A 19,089-nucleotide genomic window follows, 5' to 3' on the forward strand; every position below is an offset into this window, starting at 1 on the left:
CAAAGTTAAAAACTTAAGTTGATTTTTTTTAGTATGAATTTTACACAAATAAAAAACAGTTTAGTTTTTTACATAATTTTATTTATCAGATTTTGTCATTTAAATTAAATACCAATATATTGCTTATCACTACTCTATACTGTTGATAAAATGATATTAGTTAAAACTATTTATTATTAAAACTATAACAAAATAACTAATTTTTCTAAATATAAATACTTTATAATTTAGAAACGCCCAGTTACTATATACAGTATGTGATTTAACTTTAAAGATTGAAATAAATTTGTACTTAAAATATAGCAAATTATTACAAAATACTATACAAAAATAAATAAAAAATGATTGCAAATGTTACGCTGTTTAAAAATGCAATAATTATACATTTTAGAAAGTATAAGTTACAAAATTTTCAGTAAAAAAAAAACTCAAGCACGTTTTAAACTAAATATTTAATTAAAATTCTAGTAAAAGAAAACGTTATCTAAAAACATTTTTTTTTAACAACAGCTCTTGAACGATTAATTCTAGATAAAAGAAAATACATTACAATTGAACAATGATTTTTTAGATAAAAAAAAGAAATAAAGAAATGTATTTAATACAAACTAATTTTTTTAAGTTAAGTAAAAAACTGGAGTATTTGTTTTTGTTGTAATTATATATTTCAATCGTATATACTTAATTAAAGCATACAGCTGCTATACATTTAAAAGTTGTAAAAGTTATTCAAAATAATTTTTGTTAAAAATTTTGTATATTTGTAGAATTTATACTAAAAACAAAAGCTTCGCATTAAAAATTTACATTTTAACATTTGTTTCTTTTTAATTATTTTAAACAAGCTGCGAATATGTTTAGCATAAATTACTGTTCGTGTTTATTAAATTCATAAGTTAGTTGTTCATTAACAAAACGTTTAGTTAGTGTTTTAAAATTCAACACTTATTGAATCAAAAACTGTTTCAAGAAGCTCAATTAGAAACTCAATGAAAAGTTTATGTGAAATAGAATATTATATTTTTTTAATAATTCAAAAGTTTAAATTAAAGCAAGCAAACTTTAAAAGTAAGAGATAAACTAAACTTAAAACTTATGCAAATCTCATTTCAGTCTAAATAGTTACTACAAAAAAACAATACGCACAAATACTTACAATTTAACAAAATTAGAATCAGCATTTTTCACACCTTCAACCTTATTTTCATAAAGATCATACAACGGACTACTCTTAATATTCACTTCATCATTCAAAACATCAACTTTGTTCTTCTTCACATTACTCTTCATCTTCTTGCCATGTTCCTTGCTCTTGTTATGCAGATCTTTCTTTTCCTCCTTGTTAGGAGACCCCTCTTCGACAGATGATGACTTTGTAGATGATTGTGAGTAGGACGATGAATAGCTTTTCTTCCTGTACATCTCAACCTTCCTCGTTCTAGTGAAAGATGTCCAACTTTCGGATAATCGAGGACCGCATAATGGAAGTTTGGATAGTATATCCGATATTGTGTTAGCCCACAGTTTTCTTGCCACTTTGTTGCGGATGCAGAACAAATAGAACATCACTAAACCCTGTGAATAGTATTATTCAGTTAAAAATCTCATTTTCTTATTATTCGTCATAAGAAAACTTGAATTTAATGATATACTTAATTTCAATTATAAAACAATAATGGCTGTCTATACTGAGAATGAAAAAAAAAATGCAATGTGTCTATAACCAATTTAGTAACTTAACTTGTGGCTTGAAAAACACTAACCAATAAGTTTTACTTTGTAAACTTGTTATTAGATCAATATTTTTTTAAACAAAACAAAATCACTTTTTTAAACAAAAATATAAAAATTATCAAATGGAACTTTTTTTAAAAAGTTTGCATCTTACAAGTCTAATAAATGATCAAAAAATAAGTAAAGGTTTTTAAGTATATAAAAGTTATAATTTTCTACCAACCTGCGCAGATATTAGTGTTGAGACTACATAAGAAACAGCAGTTGTAAGTTGGGGTATGTCCCCCAATAAATCCACGGGTATAGCCACCACCCACACAAGACCCAGTAAAAAGGTCACCGTGAAAATTATTGAAACTTGTCTCACTGGCTTCATTTGACCGTGGCTTGATGCTTTTCTTATCTAAGTTTTATTTTTCAAGAAGCTTAAAGTTTTAGTAGTTTAATTAAACCGCAAGAAATTATTGAAAATTTTTACACACGAAAGTTTCAATGCTCTTAGTTTATTTATTAATAGTGTTGATTTAACTTTTGAATGGGTCATATAACTTTAAACTTTAAAAATAAAACAATTTTTAGTTGTAAACAAAATTAGTTGGTTAGCTACTTTTCATACACAGCTATTCACAAATTAGAGCCAAATTACAAAAATAACTAGAAACAGTTAAACAACTATTCTTAGAAAACTTATAAGAGCTCAGCCTACTTGTACTACGTACTATAGGTTATAAATTTTTAATGTTGTGAATAAGGCTACAAAACGATAAAACATTTATCAATTGCGTTTCAAAAAAAACATAGTATGTTTATAAAAACTAAAACTTAGAAACACTGCAACAAGATTTAAACATTTCAATAATAAAGAACTTGTTACCACAAAACAGAAATGCACAAAATATTTCTGCTAACAAAATTCTATAAAGTTTGAAGATATTTTTTTTTAATTAAACTGATATTATTTAATGGTGTTACATTAAAAAGTAATGTAAATACTATTCAAATATTTATTAGCTCCAACCTTCCTCCTTCCCCAAGTGATGCTTCTTACAACAAGCAAACAGATCAGTGTATTCGTCCCTGCTACTATTCCCTGAATGGTGAAATATCCGAAATACAGGGTATTTCCCTTTATCCAGCAAAAATCTGATGACACGTAGTGAGACTTGTACACTGCTTCTTCTGTTTAGTACAGTTATTTATTTTATGTTTGTACTTTTGTTTTTCTTGGCCTGTAATGTTTGATTAAAATACTTGCAACGATTTTGCCAAGTTAAAAGCCTTAATCTAACAGTTTTTTGTTGTTGAAACTAAACAGGTCTACAAACTTTAAAATAATGAATTAAACATATCTAAATAATATTTACTTTAAAATAAACGAACTTTTGCTTTTAATTTACTATTCTAGACAAAATTTTAAAAAGTTCTTATTCTTTACAATAAACTGAATAAACGGTTTTATTATTTTTTTAGTTTACGCTGACTTATTAATCAAATAGAGTATAACATGTATACTTTTAAAACTCTATAAAAAACTATCATCTAACGAAACTTATTTTTTGCTGAAAAAAGAATTAAGCTTGTTTTGTTATGTCCTTAAAGAACTTTTAAATTTTATTTAACTAACTATGCTTTTTAAATTAAATTCAGTTGTTATATGTCACGAAGTTATACAAGTTTGTTATTTAATGTTTTAAACTTTCTGTTTTTCGCATAACCATATCAGCTGGTAGAACTTAGAATTTGGTTGTTTTGAAAACAAGTCTAATTAACATATTCCTTTTCGCATCATTTAACTTAGCTGATTTTAGTGGCTTAATAAAAAAACAAACTTAAAAAAGTAGACCTCAACTTTATACATATAAAAGGGGAGCGTAGTTTTACTTGAAATTAAGATTATTATTAAATAAGATTTTACAAATACTTATCTAATAAACAAAATATAATAATGCAAAAAAAAACAGTTTATATAGACTAAATTGATACTTTTTTCTAAGCTTGTGCCATTTTATAAAAACAAATATGTCATACAAACTTTATTATTTTTTAAAAAGTATAAGCAATTTATAGAAAGTAAGTTTAAAAATTATTTTTAGTTATCTTTATAAAAGTAAATAAATTTGGTGTAGTTTTTTTTTCTTTCAATATGAAAAACATAAAAAACAAATTATTATTACAAAAATTCAATGTATGAAAAAACATTAAATATATTTTTAAATTTAAAAATTACAAACAAACACCCACCATCGATCTGGGTCCAGTTTTGTTGTAGGGGCAGGTTGTCGTAGTAACCAACAGTGACCCCTAGTGTCGTGCCCACAACGCAAGCTGGTAGCAAGTATGAAAATATTGTTGCTCGTTTCAGAAAGTTTTCGTTCAAGTACTGGTGTTTCCGTACTAAGAGTCTGTTAATAATATTGATTGAGCTCTATGCAACTATTAGGATCGATTTTAAGTTAGGTAAGTAAACAAAAACGATACATTTAACTAGAAAGAAACAAATAATAGTTTATGTTTTAACCATACAATCTATTTTCTTTTGTTTCTAGGCCAATCAATAGTAATATATAGAACAGGAATTTTTAAAAAGCTTGTTTTCAATTATTATCAAACAATAGATTAACAAACATATTTATGTCCATGTAGGAACATCCATTTACGTTTATAATTCATGTACATAAAATGTATAAAAAATTTTTACAAACTTGTACATGGAAAGCCCATGAGCAAGCATCCACATCCAACTACAAAGCATGAAATAATGGGTGCTTGCTGCCATGACAACGCACATGTGCTTGTTGTCAACCATCCGGCCCCCGTACAACATCGACGTGAACCCCAACAACAAGCATACGCACAAGTTGATGTGTAGCGGTCCTGGTGGACTCGTTCGCAGTTCTCTGTCGGGAGATAAAAAGATAACTTTTGTTTGATAACTCACAAAAAAAATATTTTACGTAAAATATTTAGCTGGTCAATGTAATTACACTGTACTTGGTTTGAAAAGATACTTGTAGTAGAACTTTTTATATTGTACATACCAACTAACTAAATACTGTAAATACTTTTATTTCAAAGTTTTTGTTTGTTTGTTAAAAGTTGTTAAGTAAATTATTTTTAATGTGTTAAAGAAGTTTATTTTTATAAAAATTAAATTTGAGAGAGTTAATATAGTTTACATTTCTATAGTATTCAAAACTAAGATTTACTTAAACCTATAAGTTTAGTTTTTAACCTTTTTAAAAGTAAGTATAAACGAGAATAGTATAGGTTTTACCTTGATTACTTGTGTAAACAAACTAGATTATTTTTTAAAGTTTAACTAAACTTTTTTTTATGTTTTACTAGTTACGTTAACTTTATTACTTAAACAAAACAAACTTGTAAGAAATAAAGATAAGAGCAGTGAAAAAGAAACCAGCGCAAGATAGTATTCCGATTGTTGTGAAAATTGTGTTTGATAAAATGGTCGGTTTCTCTGAGCGCTCGTGAAATTGCTGTAAATAAAGTGTTTCACAGATCAGTTAACAAATAAGTTACTTAATGAAACAATCTCAAACATGTAGACAAGGTGTTCAAAGAATTAGATTCAAAAGAATGTTTTAAAAATTTTGAACTTAATTTTACCGAGCTTGTTACTTACTTAACAGAGTTAATAAAACTTTAAAGTCTAAAAAACGTATATCTTTAAGAGTTTAAATGTTTTTTAGAACAAAATCAAATATTATTGTTTTAAAACAAACTCACAACTAATAGCGCGAAGTTGGTCATGTGATCGCATTTACATAAATGTTTGCCATCCTTGTTGTCATGGTAACAACCATCTGGGGACCATTCAGATGTTTTGTAATCCCACCAAACACACTGAATAAATCTTATGTCCTGATATTAATAAACGTATTTTATTTTGTATCATACTACTTGCAATATTTTATTCTTAGAAGTACAAAAAAATTAATAGCTTAAGTAAGTCTTATGAACAAAAACTGTCAATAAAGAACATAAGATGATTATTGCGTAAATTTTACATAAACTTCTTAAAATAGAATAAAAATTTTTTAATATACGTTAAAGCTTACTGATTTAGATGTTCTGTCTGGAATTATCATTGAGTAAATTACTGGATTTGTCAAATTAAACAAATGAGCTTCATTTACTTGTGCTGATATAACCTATTAACAAAACATATTTAATTTATTTTTACAAAGTTAAGTGAAATATTAATAAAAAAAGTATAGACTAGTTTTCTAAAAAAGCCCATAAAATTCTTTAAGTTGTGCAAAGGATATATACGTAAAAATCAAAAAAAAATCTTCAAATACAAATTGGATAAAAAATGTTTTAAATATGTTACTTTGCGGTGTTTATTGGTTCTAGCTTACAACTTTGTAGTTAAAGATAAAAAAGGAAAAATTAAAAAACATCTCTAGCAAGAAAACAGTTTAAAGACTTACACCAAATGCATTATAATTGGAAGGAAATAAGTCATCATTGTTATATTTGATGAATGTAACTTTATTAGAATTATTTGTATTTCTTCCCTTATAAATGGCTTCTGAAGGAACAGTTATGAAACAATTTTCAGTTTCTTCTTCATATCTGATATCTTTAGTGTTATTTTGAACTGAATGAATCTGAAAGTAAGTCGGTAAATTTAAAAAACAGTTGCTCTTAAATCAAACAAATGAACTTCTTTAATTAGTTCGATAGACTATTTAAATTCTTAATAAAAAAAAATATTTACCCATTTTTAAAAAAAAAAGGTTTTGTTTTGTTTTGAGAAATCAAAATCTAATTACAATCCATTTTATAATTTCTTTTTTTTTTTTGAGCAAAACAAAACAATTAAATTACAAAAAGAAAAATGTTCGAAACTGCTAAAAGTTATCTCTTTGATTTGTTATTTAGTAACACTAGTTAAAGTTTGTAAAATGAAAAACATATAGTTTAATATTAACCTCTGCACTTATATACCGTGTTGAAAACTTTACAACTTTTTTAGTTTCATTAACCAGCACTTTAGTTAACAGGTTTTTCAAAGTAATTGTGATATTAGAAGCTACCTCAGACTTGTACTTCAAATAATCAGTTGAATTCGGCTCAAATGTTGATAAAACTTTACCGATGTTACCAGCTATTACTAATGACTTGTTCAAAGCTTCGTTAGACAAAACAGTTTTCTGTCAAATGGTTTTGTTAAACTTCTAATACTTTTAAATTTTACTGTTCATAAAAAAACACTTTTTGTATTCTTATTCAAAAAAAAAAAAGAATCATTATAAGAACTGCAAATACAATTTACCTTATTAATTTCTTAAGCTAAAAACTTGTTTTTAACATTTTACTTAATTAGAAAACGTACTTAAATAGAAGGTAAATAATTATTTCATAAATTAAACTAACATTATTCAAATTAGAAATTTCTAGTACTTCGTGATATGATTTGGCCAAATCATTTAAATTTTCCAAATAAGTTCTATTTTCACGAATTTCCTTCAGTAAATTACGAGTTTCGTTTATTTGTGCTTTTACATCAGATAGTTTGTTAATCTGTTGAAATTTAAATGAAAAGTTTTTTTAGAACTTAAAACATAGTAAAATTTTTTTTACTTACTCGTAATTTTTTTTTCCTAGTTTATCAAAAAATATGTTTTAAAAATTTAGATATAATTTAACTATAAAATACAAATTACCTCACAAAATCTTATTGTAACTGTAAACAAGCTTTTTGGATTACTTATAACTCTAAATACTTAACACATTTATAAACAAACTTTTTGCACATTAGTTTTTAAAACGCATAATAAGCAATCTTTTGTATTTTTTAGAACTTAAAATATTTAAATTTATACTTTTAAACTAACTTGTTGTGTATAACTTTTTGTTTTTGTTGTTGTTTCTGGAGGTGCCGGCTCTTCTGTTGTTGTTTGTTCTTTTTCTAAAAAATATTTTTATCCTTTAGCAATTGATACTTTTATAAAATTTAAAAAACAGTTTGTACGTTTATATTTTTGTTTTAGATAAAACTAAGATATTTAATATGATATTTTAAAGCTAATCTTAATTGGGTTTTAATTAAACATGTTTTATTTATTATTTTAATTAATAAGAGACATATTAAACGATAAATTTATATGCTTAAGCTTGTTATTGTTTTTGTGGCAACACTTTGTATTTATAAACACCGAACAAAATTTCGCTTATGATTATTAAAATTTTTAACAAAATTAGTTTGGAGTTTTAAATAACGGTTAACGCACACTTTGTAAAATAAAATATATAACTTTCTAGTACTTAAAGCCAAAAAAAGTTTAAAATTATATCATATATATTTTAAAGTTTTGTTTAATAGCGTTATACCATGAATATTAATTTTGATTAAACTATACTTATACTATTATAGAAGTAAGTTTTGTAAAGTTGTTTATTTCTATTTAATTTTACAAACGTCAAATTATTTACATTAATTCAGTATAAAGAAATCGCAAAAGTTTTATTTGAGAAAAATTGCTTTAAAAAACTTTTTTAAACATAAATATTTGAAATCAATCTTTATATAATGCACATAAAACAATAAAAGAAATTTTAAAACACTTGAAACTAATGTTGATATATGCGTTATAAATCTGTGCGTACATAATTGTGATTATAAGCAGAATTCATTCGTGTGAAAACTTGAAATTGTTTATAGTAACAAATTAGCTGTTAACTACTATAGAAGATCAATAAAAATTCAAAAAATAAAACAGTTATTTAGTTTTTAAATGGCGTAAAACAGGAAACTGTAAAATAAAAAGTTATTTAAAAATATGTATAAATATGTATAAATCAACAAAAACAAAACTTTTGAGAAACTTAGATAGATAAAAATTAAAAAACCAGACGTAATTTAACAGATAGTCACGAATTTGACTAATAAATTTGATAATAATATCACTAAATTTGGTTTTTTATTTTTTCAGATAAACTATAAAATAAAAACGTAATTCTACTCTACAACACTATGTCAAAAATGTTCGTGTTTATTTACGGTTGTAAAAGATTAAATTATAAGCTAATGTAAACAAGTAGGATTAACGGGATTAAAATGAATCATCATTAATTAAGTTGAATGATTCTACGTATTTAAAACATTGACCTCGTTATAAAAACATTGTAAATGATTTTAGATTAAATGTAGTATGTAAAGCTTTTCATTTAAAACCTAGATAAATATAAAGTATTTATCATAAGTTATGTCATGTGTTTGTTTATGTTGTATTTATGCATTCTTAAATGAACTACTATGCTTTTATAACTAAAAAAATAAAATTTTGCTTTTTCTTATAACTTAGGTTATAAACCATCTAAAAAATAAAATGTGAACATAACACAGTTAACTTGATGTGTTTATATCTTTTTTACAAGTAAAATTTAAAAGAAATTTATGCAGTTTGAATTTTAGTTTTGGAATTTTTGTTTTGTTTTCATAGATAATCTTCACTAACATAATTCTCTGCATTAAGTTTGCAAACAGAAAATCAACAAATTCAAACAAACCAGCTTGTAGTAAAAACAGTTTGCTTCTAATTAATAACCGCATATCACTCTTATATATCCTATTTATGGTATGGTAGTCTTATACATCCTCTCTCTTAGCTGTAAAACCACTGTCTTATCAACTTTACAATAAAATTGCATTAACATACTTGTGCAGGCAGGAAAATCACCTGTTTAGGAAGTTTAACGACACAAAGAAAACAGTTTGCTTTTAATTAATAACCGCATATTATCCTTATATATCCGATATGTTAACCACAGACATTTTATCTGAGATTTATGGTTGTCTCTCTTAGTCTTTTACACCAGCATAAAGCGAGGTCGGATGTTTATTTAGTTCTAAGCTCAATTAAAAAACATTTATCTATTAGCAAAATAGATTTTTGTGTTGTTCAAAATTTCATGAAACGATAGATTTTTTATTTGCAAGCTCAAACAGCATAGAAATTTGGACATTTAAAATTGTAATCATATCGACCAGAGACTTTATACATCCGATTTGTAATTATCTTTCTTAGCTTTTTTTACCACCTTAACGTCATCTCGGCCGGATGTTTATTTAGGTAATAAGCTCAATTAACATGCGTTCTACTAGAAAATTTTATCAGTTTAGGTTAAAATTCCTGAAGTGGTAATTTTCGTTTGTCTATGAATTTATAAGTCAATGTTTTGTTTAAACTTTAAAATTTTGTTTCACTTATATTCATCTATTTTTTATTTTTAATTCTCAACTTTATTTTATAATAAAGTATGTATGTATAATACAATGGCAAAGTATTAAATAAAGCAGCCCACGAAATCAAACCAACATAAATTAAATACACTATGTTTACTTATTAATAGTTATATTATAATTTTTCTAAACTTTATCTTAAAGTAAATAATTTATAAAATTTATAAACTATAACAAACAAACATAAAAAACGTTATTAAGAAAATTTTTACAAAACTTTTGTTTTTGTTTTCTATGTGTTAAAAACTTTTGTTTTAAGTTTTCAAAACAAAAAACGGACAAAGTCTGCAATTGGCAATCGAAAGTTTGGTTATTTTTAGAAATACTACGACTGGTATTTTGCAAACCGCCAATTGGCTTATTAAATGTCGCCTACTTTAGAATAGATTTAAAATAAGTACAAGGGGTTGAAAAAGTTTGAAAGATGAAAAAAACAGGTAATAGTTTATTTTTTTGATGAGTCATAATCGTTGTATCTTAAAATAGCTTTTTCTCACGAATATAAAAGGTAACTTGGTTTTAACGGCTAAAACTTTATAAAGTTTTAACTTATGTTTTTATTGTTTACGAGAAAAAGTTTAAGAAATTTATTTAGTTCTAAATACTTTGAAAACTTCTAATTCAAAACATAATGTAGCGGTAATAAAATTTTTACAAAAATGAATACCTTACAAAAAAATGAAATATAAATTAAAAATATTTTACGTACATACTATTAGTTGTTCTACTTCGCTCACTAACAATAACCATTTAACTATAAAGAGAAAGTTCTATTAACTAAACAGAAAAAACATATATTAAAAAGTTAAAAAAATTTTTGTCGTAAGTTTTAAAACAAAAATCGGAAAAAGTCTGCAATTGGCAAACGAACTACTTTTGGAAATACTACAAATTGGTATTTTGCAAACCGCCAATTGGCTTATTAACTGTCGCCTGCTTTATAATATATTACAAATAAGTACAAGGGGTTGAAAAAGTTCGAAGACCAAAAACAGGAAATTAAATTTATAAATAAGTTAAAATCCTTGTATCTTAAAATAGCTTTTTTCTCACGGAAAGAAGAAAGAGCAAGGGTTTAAAAAGTTTATAACTTTATATAAACTTATAATAATGATTTGATATTTGGAAAGCAAAAGATTATAAAACTGAAAACTTAAAAACCCCTTTTAAGAAACTCTAACTTAAAGCTTTATGTAGAGGTCGGAAAATTTTACGAAAATTAAAACCTTACTGAACAGCTTAATTATACATAATCTAACTAAATTGTACATATGACTAGTTGAACTATTTTGCTTACTACCAGTTTTAATTTTACTATAGATATAATAATATCTTAAATAAACAAAAAAAGTTAAGAAATCAAAAACATAACATATATTGAACACTAAAAACAACATCGGATTTAAAAGTTTAAAGTATTATCTTAAGGTAAGGTGTAACACGAACAGATAACCTAAAAAATGTTTAACAAATAATTAATTTAAATGAACTTATGCATTTTCATTTACAAAATTTTATATTCTTTTCGTAATTTGATCATTTTTTTTGTAAATAAGAGGTTTAAATCTTTATAGTATGTTTAAATGAACTACAAACATCTCAAACTGAAAATTATAATAACTTGTATTAAAAAGATTTCTCGACAGTTTTATAAGGTCGCGTAAATTTCTTATGGTTTTTACGGTAATATTTTACGCATAGTAAAAGTTCAAGGAAGTGTTGATTGAGTATGTTAAACATTAAATTTATTTTTTTAATTAAACCGCTCTTTATTCGATCTAAAGTACAAACTAAATACTTATATGGGTATAATACTCAAAACTATAGAAGAAAATATAATCTAAAGAGTAGTTGAAAACTTAAATGTTTATAAGTCTCAAACTAATTAAAATCGACAATTTTTTTTATTGATCATTTATGACTTGAAGTAAAATAAAAATTTTTATGCTGTTGTTTTATTTTAACAAACATGGTTTATTTTTCTTACGCCAATATTTTTCAGCATAAAAGTTCATCAACTTCGCTTAATGTCATTGGAATTTACTTTAAATCACAATATGCGTCACCAAAATTTATTGATATTTTTACAAGTGCCCCACAAAATTGATAACTACATCGTAATGTTTGCAAAATTTTCTACTCTACATATTTTGATCGTGAATATCAGTTTTTGTTCTTAAATAAGCAGATGTTTTATGTTTTCCGCTTAAAGCCGTAACTTTTTAAGTTGCACTAGTTTTTTATTTATTAGAAAAAGTTTAAAAGTAATAATAGTTGCCTTTTTAAAAAAAAGTATGCTTAAAAAAAACTATATTTTAAATGATAAAGTGAATATTCAAGACTTTTATCGTTAAAGTTAAGCTAAAAACTAGATAAAGCTAAAAGCACTGTAATGAAGACTTTTTTACTTTAATTGATAAAAAAATTTGTAAAAAAAACTACTTCACTTCCTATAAAAATACTAGACAGTTTTATAAGGTTGTGCAAAGTTTTTGTTATTAGATAAGATTTCATATGACGTAGGCTGTAAATACATAAAGTGCTGATAACATTCAGTTTGGTTATTTAAAAGATTTTTTGAAGTTATTTGTACTGCATTATTAACTTACAATAACATTGTTTGCAAAAATTCAATACAAAAAGTTATAAATATTAAAAATCAATTTCAAAAACTATTTAACTGTTTTTACTTCAGTCAACCACAGTATGAAATTACAGCTAAATTTACTAATTTTATTTATTATATTAGCTATACTTGTTTTATATTTCAAACAAACCTTCTTTTTTATTTTTCTCGCAAACGACATCGAAGCTGTTGTCGCACTTGCAGTCTCGCCACTCGAGGTCGCAATCTTTGCCCTTGTCCCTGCATGCCATCTCCATGGTAACGCACTCGTTGCTAGTAAGGTTGCTGGGGGCACCACTAGTCCACGGTTGGAAACTGTTGCTAGGGAGTGGTTTACCTGACAACTTGTACTTCCAGGTGTCCTCAGAAGCTCTAACGATTCCCTGGAATAATTAAAAATTTTTGATTTAAAATAAAAAGTATCTTTGATTTGAAGCTTAAATTAACTTTTATTTATAAGTTGTGGTGTGTTTTAATAATACATAAAGCTAAAATTAACAAAGTTCATAGAAGTTTGCATTTAAAGTTTACTTACTAAATCATTTAAAATATAAATTATTATTTTTCGTAAAGAATTAAAATTGTTATGACCTAGAACGTATTTGTATTTTTTTTGTTGTTACCAAATAAACTATGAACAAAAATAAAATTTACTATTTATTTTCATTCTGTTACAAACTCAAACCTGCCAGTATGTATACTTTTTGACATCTTCTTTAGTTTTCTTTCCTTTTGAAAACTTTGCGCTACTCCCCGAATTATTAGACTCTTTCGCTCCAAACTCCATCAACAACTTCAAAATCTCCTTAAGCTCCCCACGTGATTCAACGGTAAAGATCCCGTCGAACCCTAATTCCTTGCATTTGTTGGACGCGTTGGTGAATGTGAGTTTCTGCTGCTTTTCGAAGATGGCCACATCCTTACCACTGCTCTTTAATTTGTGTCCTACAAATAGGTGAATTTTTTTTTGTTTGAATTTATATGCATATTTTAATTTGTTGTAAAGGTTTCTTATTTTAATTACTTTCTGAAGTTAAACTAATTTTTTTATAAAAAATAAACTTAAGCTTAACCAGTTACAAAATTGTCGGAAACGGTTTATGATTTAAAAACCTCAACATTTTCTTATAGTTGGAAGTTTAGGTAACAACAAAATAAAAGTTTAATTAATTAAAGCTAATAAAACATTATAAGTATTTTACATACCTGAATACGATTCAGCTGTTTGAGTTGCTAGAATAAATATTAAAACAAACATCAAAGCAACTGGAACACTACTTTTCATGCTTTGTTTAGGATTTTACAATTATTAAGTTAAATTAATTACCTAATATTTTGTCTGAAAATATTGTTTAAATTAATAAGGAAGCTTATAATACTTTTAGAGCATCTAAACATAAATACTTTTGAATACTTAAAGGTTAGTCACATTAGAAATTCTACTCAAAAGGTAATTTAAGTTTTTTATTGAATTCTAAAAACTATAAAATAATTTAAATGTTAAAAAAAACCAAAACTGTTAGGAAAAGTTCAATACATTTTTTTATATTTTTTTTGTTATGGATCTAGTTAAAATATTATTAAAATAAAACACGACTAAACGAAACTTTTTAAATTTTAGCTAAGCAAAACAAACTTATGCTAAAAGATAATAACAAAGTAATGTTTATCATATCTTTACCTCATGTTGAAATAAGTAGTACAGTAAAACTGATCTCACTATATTGCGACAAAATTAAATGACGACAACAAAATATTTGAGAGAATTGTAAAAAAGTCGAGTTGTTTAAAACAACACAACTTGTTGATATATCAATTAACGCTTGTTCGAAAACGTTTTCTAAAAAATATTTGGTGTTACTGATTTTTTTAAGCTTTGTATTATATATAGGTTAAATATCATTAAAAATATATATATTGTAGGTTCAATTATTTATCATAGTTTTTAAAAAATTATAAAACATATACAATTGGAAATAGTTTTTTTAAACACTACCATATTTTCAACCTTTTTAACACAATTTGTTGATATAAATTCTCAATTAACCCTTGCTTTAAAGCTTCTTAAATATTTTTGTTTCTTAGTCATGTTTTTTACTTTATTAGATAATAACATTCATCGAAATTTATAACATTCAATGTTTTTATTTATTGTAAACTTGTAAAGTACTCTTTTCAGTAATAGTTTTAATAAAAAACTTACATATAAAAGTTTTATATATTTTTTATTTAACTTTTTAGCTTCTTTAAAAAGGTTTGTGTAACAATTATATGTAAAACTAAAAATAGTTTGTCTCAAGTCTTTTTAAACAGCACGACTTGAAAGGAAACCAACTAAACTTATTTTAAAGTAAATATTAATTTGTAATAGACAAATAATTAACTCCCAAAGTATTATTTTTAGACAAATACGTAATTTTTTGACAGAAAACTTTTTAAGTGTTTTCAAAGTATATTTCGTTTAAATATTAAGACTAATATATTAAGTGTTCTACAAAGCTATTAATATACATTTTTTTTGGTTTTACTTTTCTTTTGATACATTCAACTTTACCATTTTTTAGTCTTATTTCATACAATCTAAATTTTAAATTAAAGTTCGACATTTTAATAACTTTTTAACTGTTTTGTTTACAACACGTTTTCTTACATTCGGAATTACGTAATGTATCTAAAACTAGCTTTCAATAAATACTTTACAAAAAATGTTTATAAAATCTTTACTTACAAAAAACAATATAATTAAAAAAATTAAATCAGATAAATTACTTTATAGAAGGTGTTTTCGATTTACTTAAGTTTAAAAAAAACATATTTTAAGCATTTCGTTAAAGAACTAATTAAATTGTTGTAATTGTTTCAATTTAACTGCAGTGGTTTTGTTAAGCACTTTAATTGCTCGCCAAAGACAACAAAATCACAAATAACCTTTCATTAATATGAAATTCACTTATTCCCATCATTTATAGGCGCCGGTATTATTTGTATTAGAATCGTTACGAAATTTATTACCTATTTAACAACTCTAAAAGTTCTATTGTTGCGTAAGCTATTTTTTATAAAATTTATCAATCGTTATCTGAAAAATTTTTAACAAATTTCCTTTACCTACTAAAATACTTTTTTTAAGTTCGGTACCAGTTATTCACAAACTTATATTTTTGTAACAACTATTTTCTACATATTTTTATTAAAGTTAAACTCTACATAACTAAATATAATTTGTAAAAACTAATATTGATGTTCTGAAGAATTCAACAGTTTTTTTTTTTTTGTAAACAATTTTTAAACAGTCTGTATATAAGTAAGGTAAAAGACAACAAATAATTATCACTTTTGAAACGAAATGAATTCAAAACATAATTTTGTAGATTAATATAAAATATTTTTTTACAATACGACAAAACAAAATTTAATTAATCAATCATTACATTGAAAATAAAATTTAGTATAACTTTTCTATTCGTTAAAACATTATGTATTTGAAACGAAATAATAAAAATTTAAAAAATCAAGAATTTAAACATTGTTTTGATACTTTTTTTTAAATTTCAAAATTTAAAAATTGTTCTGCAGGTTTAATAGTTGCTACCTAAAAGTAACTAAACAACAATAAATAAAAACTTATGAAGTAGTAAAACTTGGTTAGTTATAATTAGTACCAAATGTAGTTAACTTTTAAAAATACTTCTTTAAAAACAACTTAAATTTAAAAAATAAGTTATATTAGTAACTGTACAGGTTTCCGTTTATATTTTCCTTAAGAAGTACTACATATAAAACTAATTATTTTAGATGCAGTTATTATTTCCTATTCTATTTAAAACTTAAAAAAAAGGTTCACCATACAACAGCGTTCGGCAAACTGCGACTCTCGGGCAAAAGGTAATTTACTAAGAAAAATCTGCGGCACGGGATGTTATTTACTAAGCTTAAAAAATAACTAACACATGTTAATTACTAGTGTTTTATTGTTGCTTCTTTTGTCTTAGTTTTGGCTTAAAATAGTGTTCTTTTATGGGCTTCTAAAATATAAATATGAATATTGTTTTTTTTTTTATTTCAACAAGGTATAATTACGAGAAACTTAGTAAATTAAAAAAAAACTCAAGCTAAAGTAAAAGTTACAAAACTGTTGTTGAATGGCCCACTTTAAATATTTGGTCAAAGTGAATTTTAAGTTTATAGTTTGTTTATATCATCTAAACAAAACTAAAAAAATTTGTTAGAGAAACTGTTCTATAAATTCATAGTTTATTGAAATTTACCAAACTGTATCCAGAAAATAGGTTTCTAAAACTTTTAATTCAAAATAAGAATTAAGCTAGCAAAATTTATAAAATTTTGTAAGTCTAAATGTCTTTAAACGACATAAGTTTTATATAACAAAGTTTAAGTTATAACAATTATTAACTAGTTTATTAGAACAACTTATTTAGAAACAATATCTTTTCTATTATGAACACTAAGTTTAAATACTTATAAGTATCAAAAAAACTTACGAAAATAATCACAAAAGTAAACAAAAAATTTGCTTGTGTCAATGTAGTTATTAAAATAATGTGATATATTTTCTTTAAAGAAATATGTGACGTTTTAATTTTACTTACAGTGTTTGAAAAGAACTACTTATAATCACTTATACTCCTGTATTAAGAGCTTAAACTTATTAAAAAATACTTTTTTTTTTACAAGTTCATAAAAAGTTCTGTTGAAATTTTTAACAAACAATAAGTTAAAAGTTGTATACTTGTGATAAGTTGGTAAATAAGAATTTTATAGTAACAAAATATATGTATATCTTAAACTGAGTTCTGAAAATAATATGATAAAAGAAAAGTAACAAAATTAAATAATACAGATCAATAAAAAAAAAGCCATTTTAGATGGATTAAACAGTTTGAAAGCTTTAATTAGAAACTAATTTTATTGACTGTTAAGTATCTCACAAACTTACAACAAGTTATCTTAAGTTAAGTAAACAAAAGATCATTATATAAAAACAATGCTTAAAATAATGTGTTCTACTTTCGTTAAACAAATGTGTGACGTATTAACTAACAAACAGTTTTATAATTTTATGATAAAATTAAATTTGCTAGAAGTTAAAACATATGAACTTTTCTCATGCACTTTGTACATAAAGCATAGGACAAATATTTTAATTGTCACTTAGTGAAATCAATTACTGATAATTTAGAAGAAAACTAGGTTTTAAAAACAATAATAAAAAAGATAAATCTAATGTTTGAAACTTATAAATGAAAGTAACAACTTAAACAGATATAGTCTTATTCAAAATAAAACATGATAATAACCGATATATTTTTCGTGTTAGCTTCTGCTATTATATTCTCATCAGCTGAAATATTGGATGTCTGCAGTGATTCTTGTGTTCAACGCAACGTAAGTTTTAATTGCAATTAACTTGTAAGTCTTTTTTTAGCGTAGTTTCGATATGAAATATCTAAAAATATATTAAGACTATGACTTTACAAGAACTAGCTTTAGTGATGATTCTTACATTAAACCCCGTAAACATCCGCATAGTTAGTTTTGAAATAATAAAATACACTTTAAACGAATAGTAAAGAAGGCTTTGTAGTTGTTTAATTAGAGATTATACTAAATTAGTTAACTTTTCAGAAGACTGCGTCGGGAAGATGTTTATTTTAACTCCAGCAAAAGCAACATTTGATAAAGAAAGAGGAATGTGTCTTGTACTAGGTGGCGATATAGTGCAACAATTTTAACTGCGTTTAGTTTTTAGAGCTTTACAATGAGAAACATATTTAAAGACTTAAACCTCTGTCTTAACATAAATTTAGATTAGTTTAGTTATTGCCATTTAGCTAAAATCCCAACATTAATCGTTATTATGTTTAACTTTTAGCAAAACTAAAATGAACACCAATTGCCTTGTTACTGTCATCAAAGTGTACCTACAATTAGTTGTTACAAAATGATTTAACAACTGATAAATTACTCAAATTAAAAACTTCTAATTGACTATTTACAAAAACAAACTTTTATTTAAAACATTCAACTAACACTTTGCTGGTAACTAAAATTTTAATTGATTGTTAAATCTTGCAAGCTGCACAAAAGTTGGAATAAATAGTATATCTAAAAAACTTTACAATAGCTAAAGTAAATACATTTACATAAGTATAACAAAAACTTTTTTTATAACACAAATAAAGTAAACGGTTAAAAAAATATGATAAACATACTAGGCAGCAAGATTAAAACAGCACAACTTTCAGAACTTTTAACTTTAGTATAAAATTCTTAGGAATAGACTCAAAACTATCTTACACCCTCTAGAACAATAACCAAAACTTTAGCTTCATTAATTAATTTTTAGATTATTAACGTTGTTAGGTTATCAGAACTTTAACAAAAATTTATCAACTAGTTACTAATAAGGTCCTGAACATGACATTAGACCCTGGTGTAC

The 19,089-nt window shown here is 24.7% G+C and overlaps 1 protein-coding gene across 1 annotated transcript; it reads right to left on the reverse strand.

The window, feature by feature from the left end:
- Nucleotides 1-851: 851 nt before the first annotated feature.
- Nucleotides 852-13,966, reverse strand: LOC145840747 (adhesion G protein-coupled receptor E3-like). The gene is made up of 15 exons (XM_082948074.1): nucleotides 13,836-13,966; nucleotides 13,315-13,574; nucleotides 12,781-13,012; nucleotides 7,596-7,669; nucleotides 7,135-7,281; nucleotides 6,690-6,911; nucleotides 6,186-6,365; nucleotides 5,811-5,903; nucleotides 5,479-5,613; nucleotides 5,113-5,228; nucleotides 4,437-4,631; nucleotides 3,976-4,136; nucleotides 2,753-2,913; nucleotides 1,958-2,137; nucleotides 852-1,575 (listed from the first exon to the last, which is right to left on the reverse strand). The coding sequence occupies exons 1-15, from the start codon at nucleotides 13,912-13,914 to the stop codon at nucleotides 1,153-1,155; spliced, it is 2,658 nt and encodes an 885-aa protein (XP_082804200.1). The 5' UTR covers nucleotides 13,915-13,966; the 3' UTR covers nucleotides 852-1,152.
- Nucleotides 13,967-19,089: the final 5,123 nt, after the last annotated feature.

This window comes from Thalia democratica, chromosome 7 (assembly GCF_965202585.1).
Source record: "Thalia democratica chromosome 7, ktThaDemo2.hap1.1, whole genome shotgun sequence".
Classification (NCBI taxonomy): Eukaryota; Metazoa; Chordata; class Thaliacea; order Salpida; family Salpidae; genus Thalia; species Thalia democratica.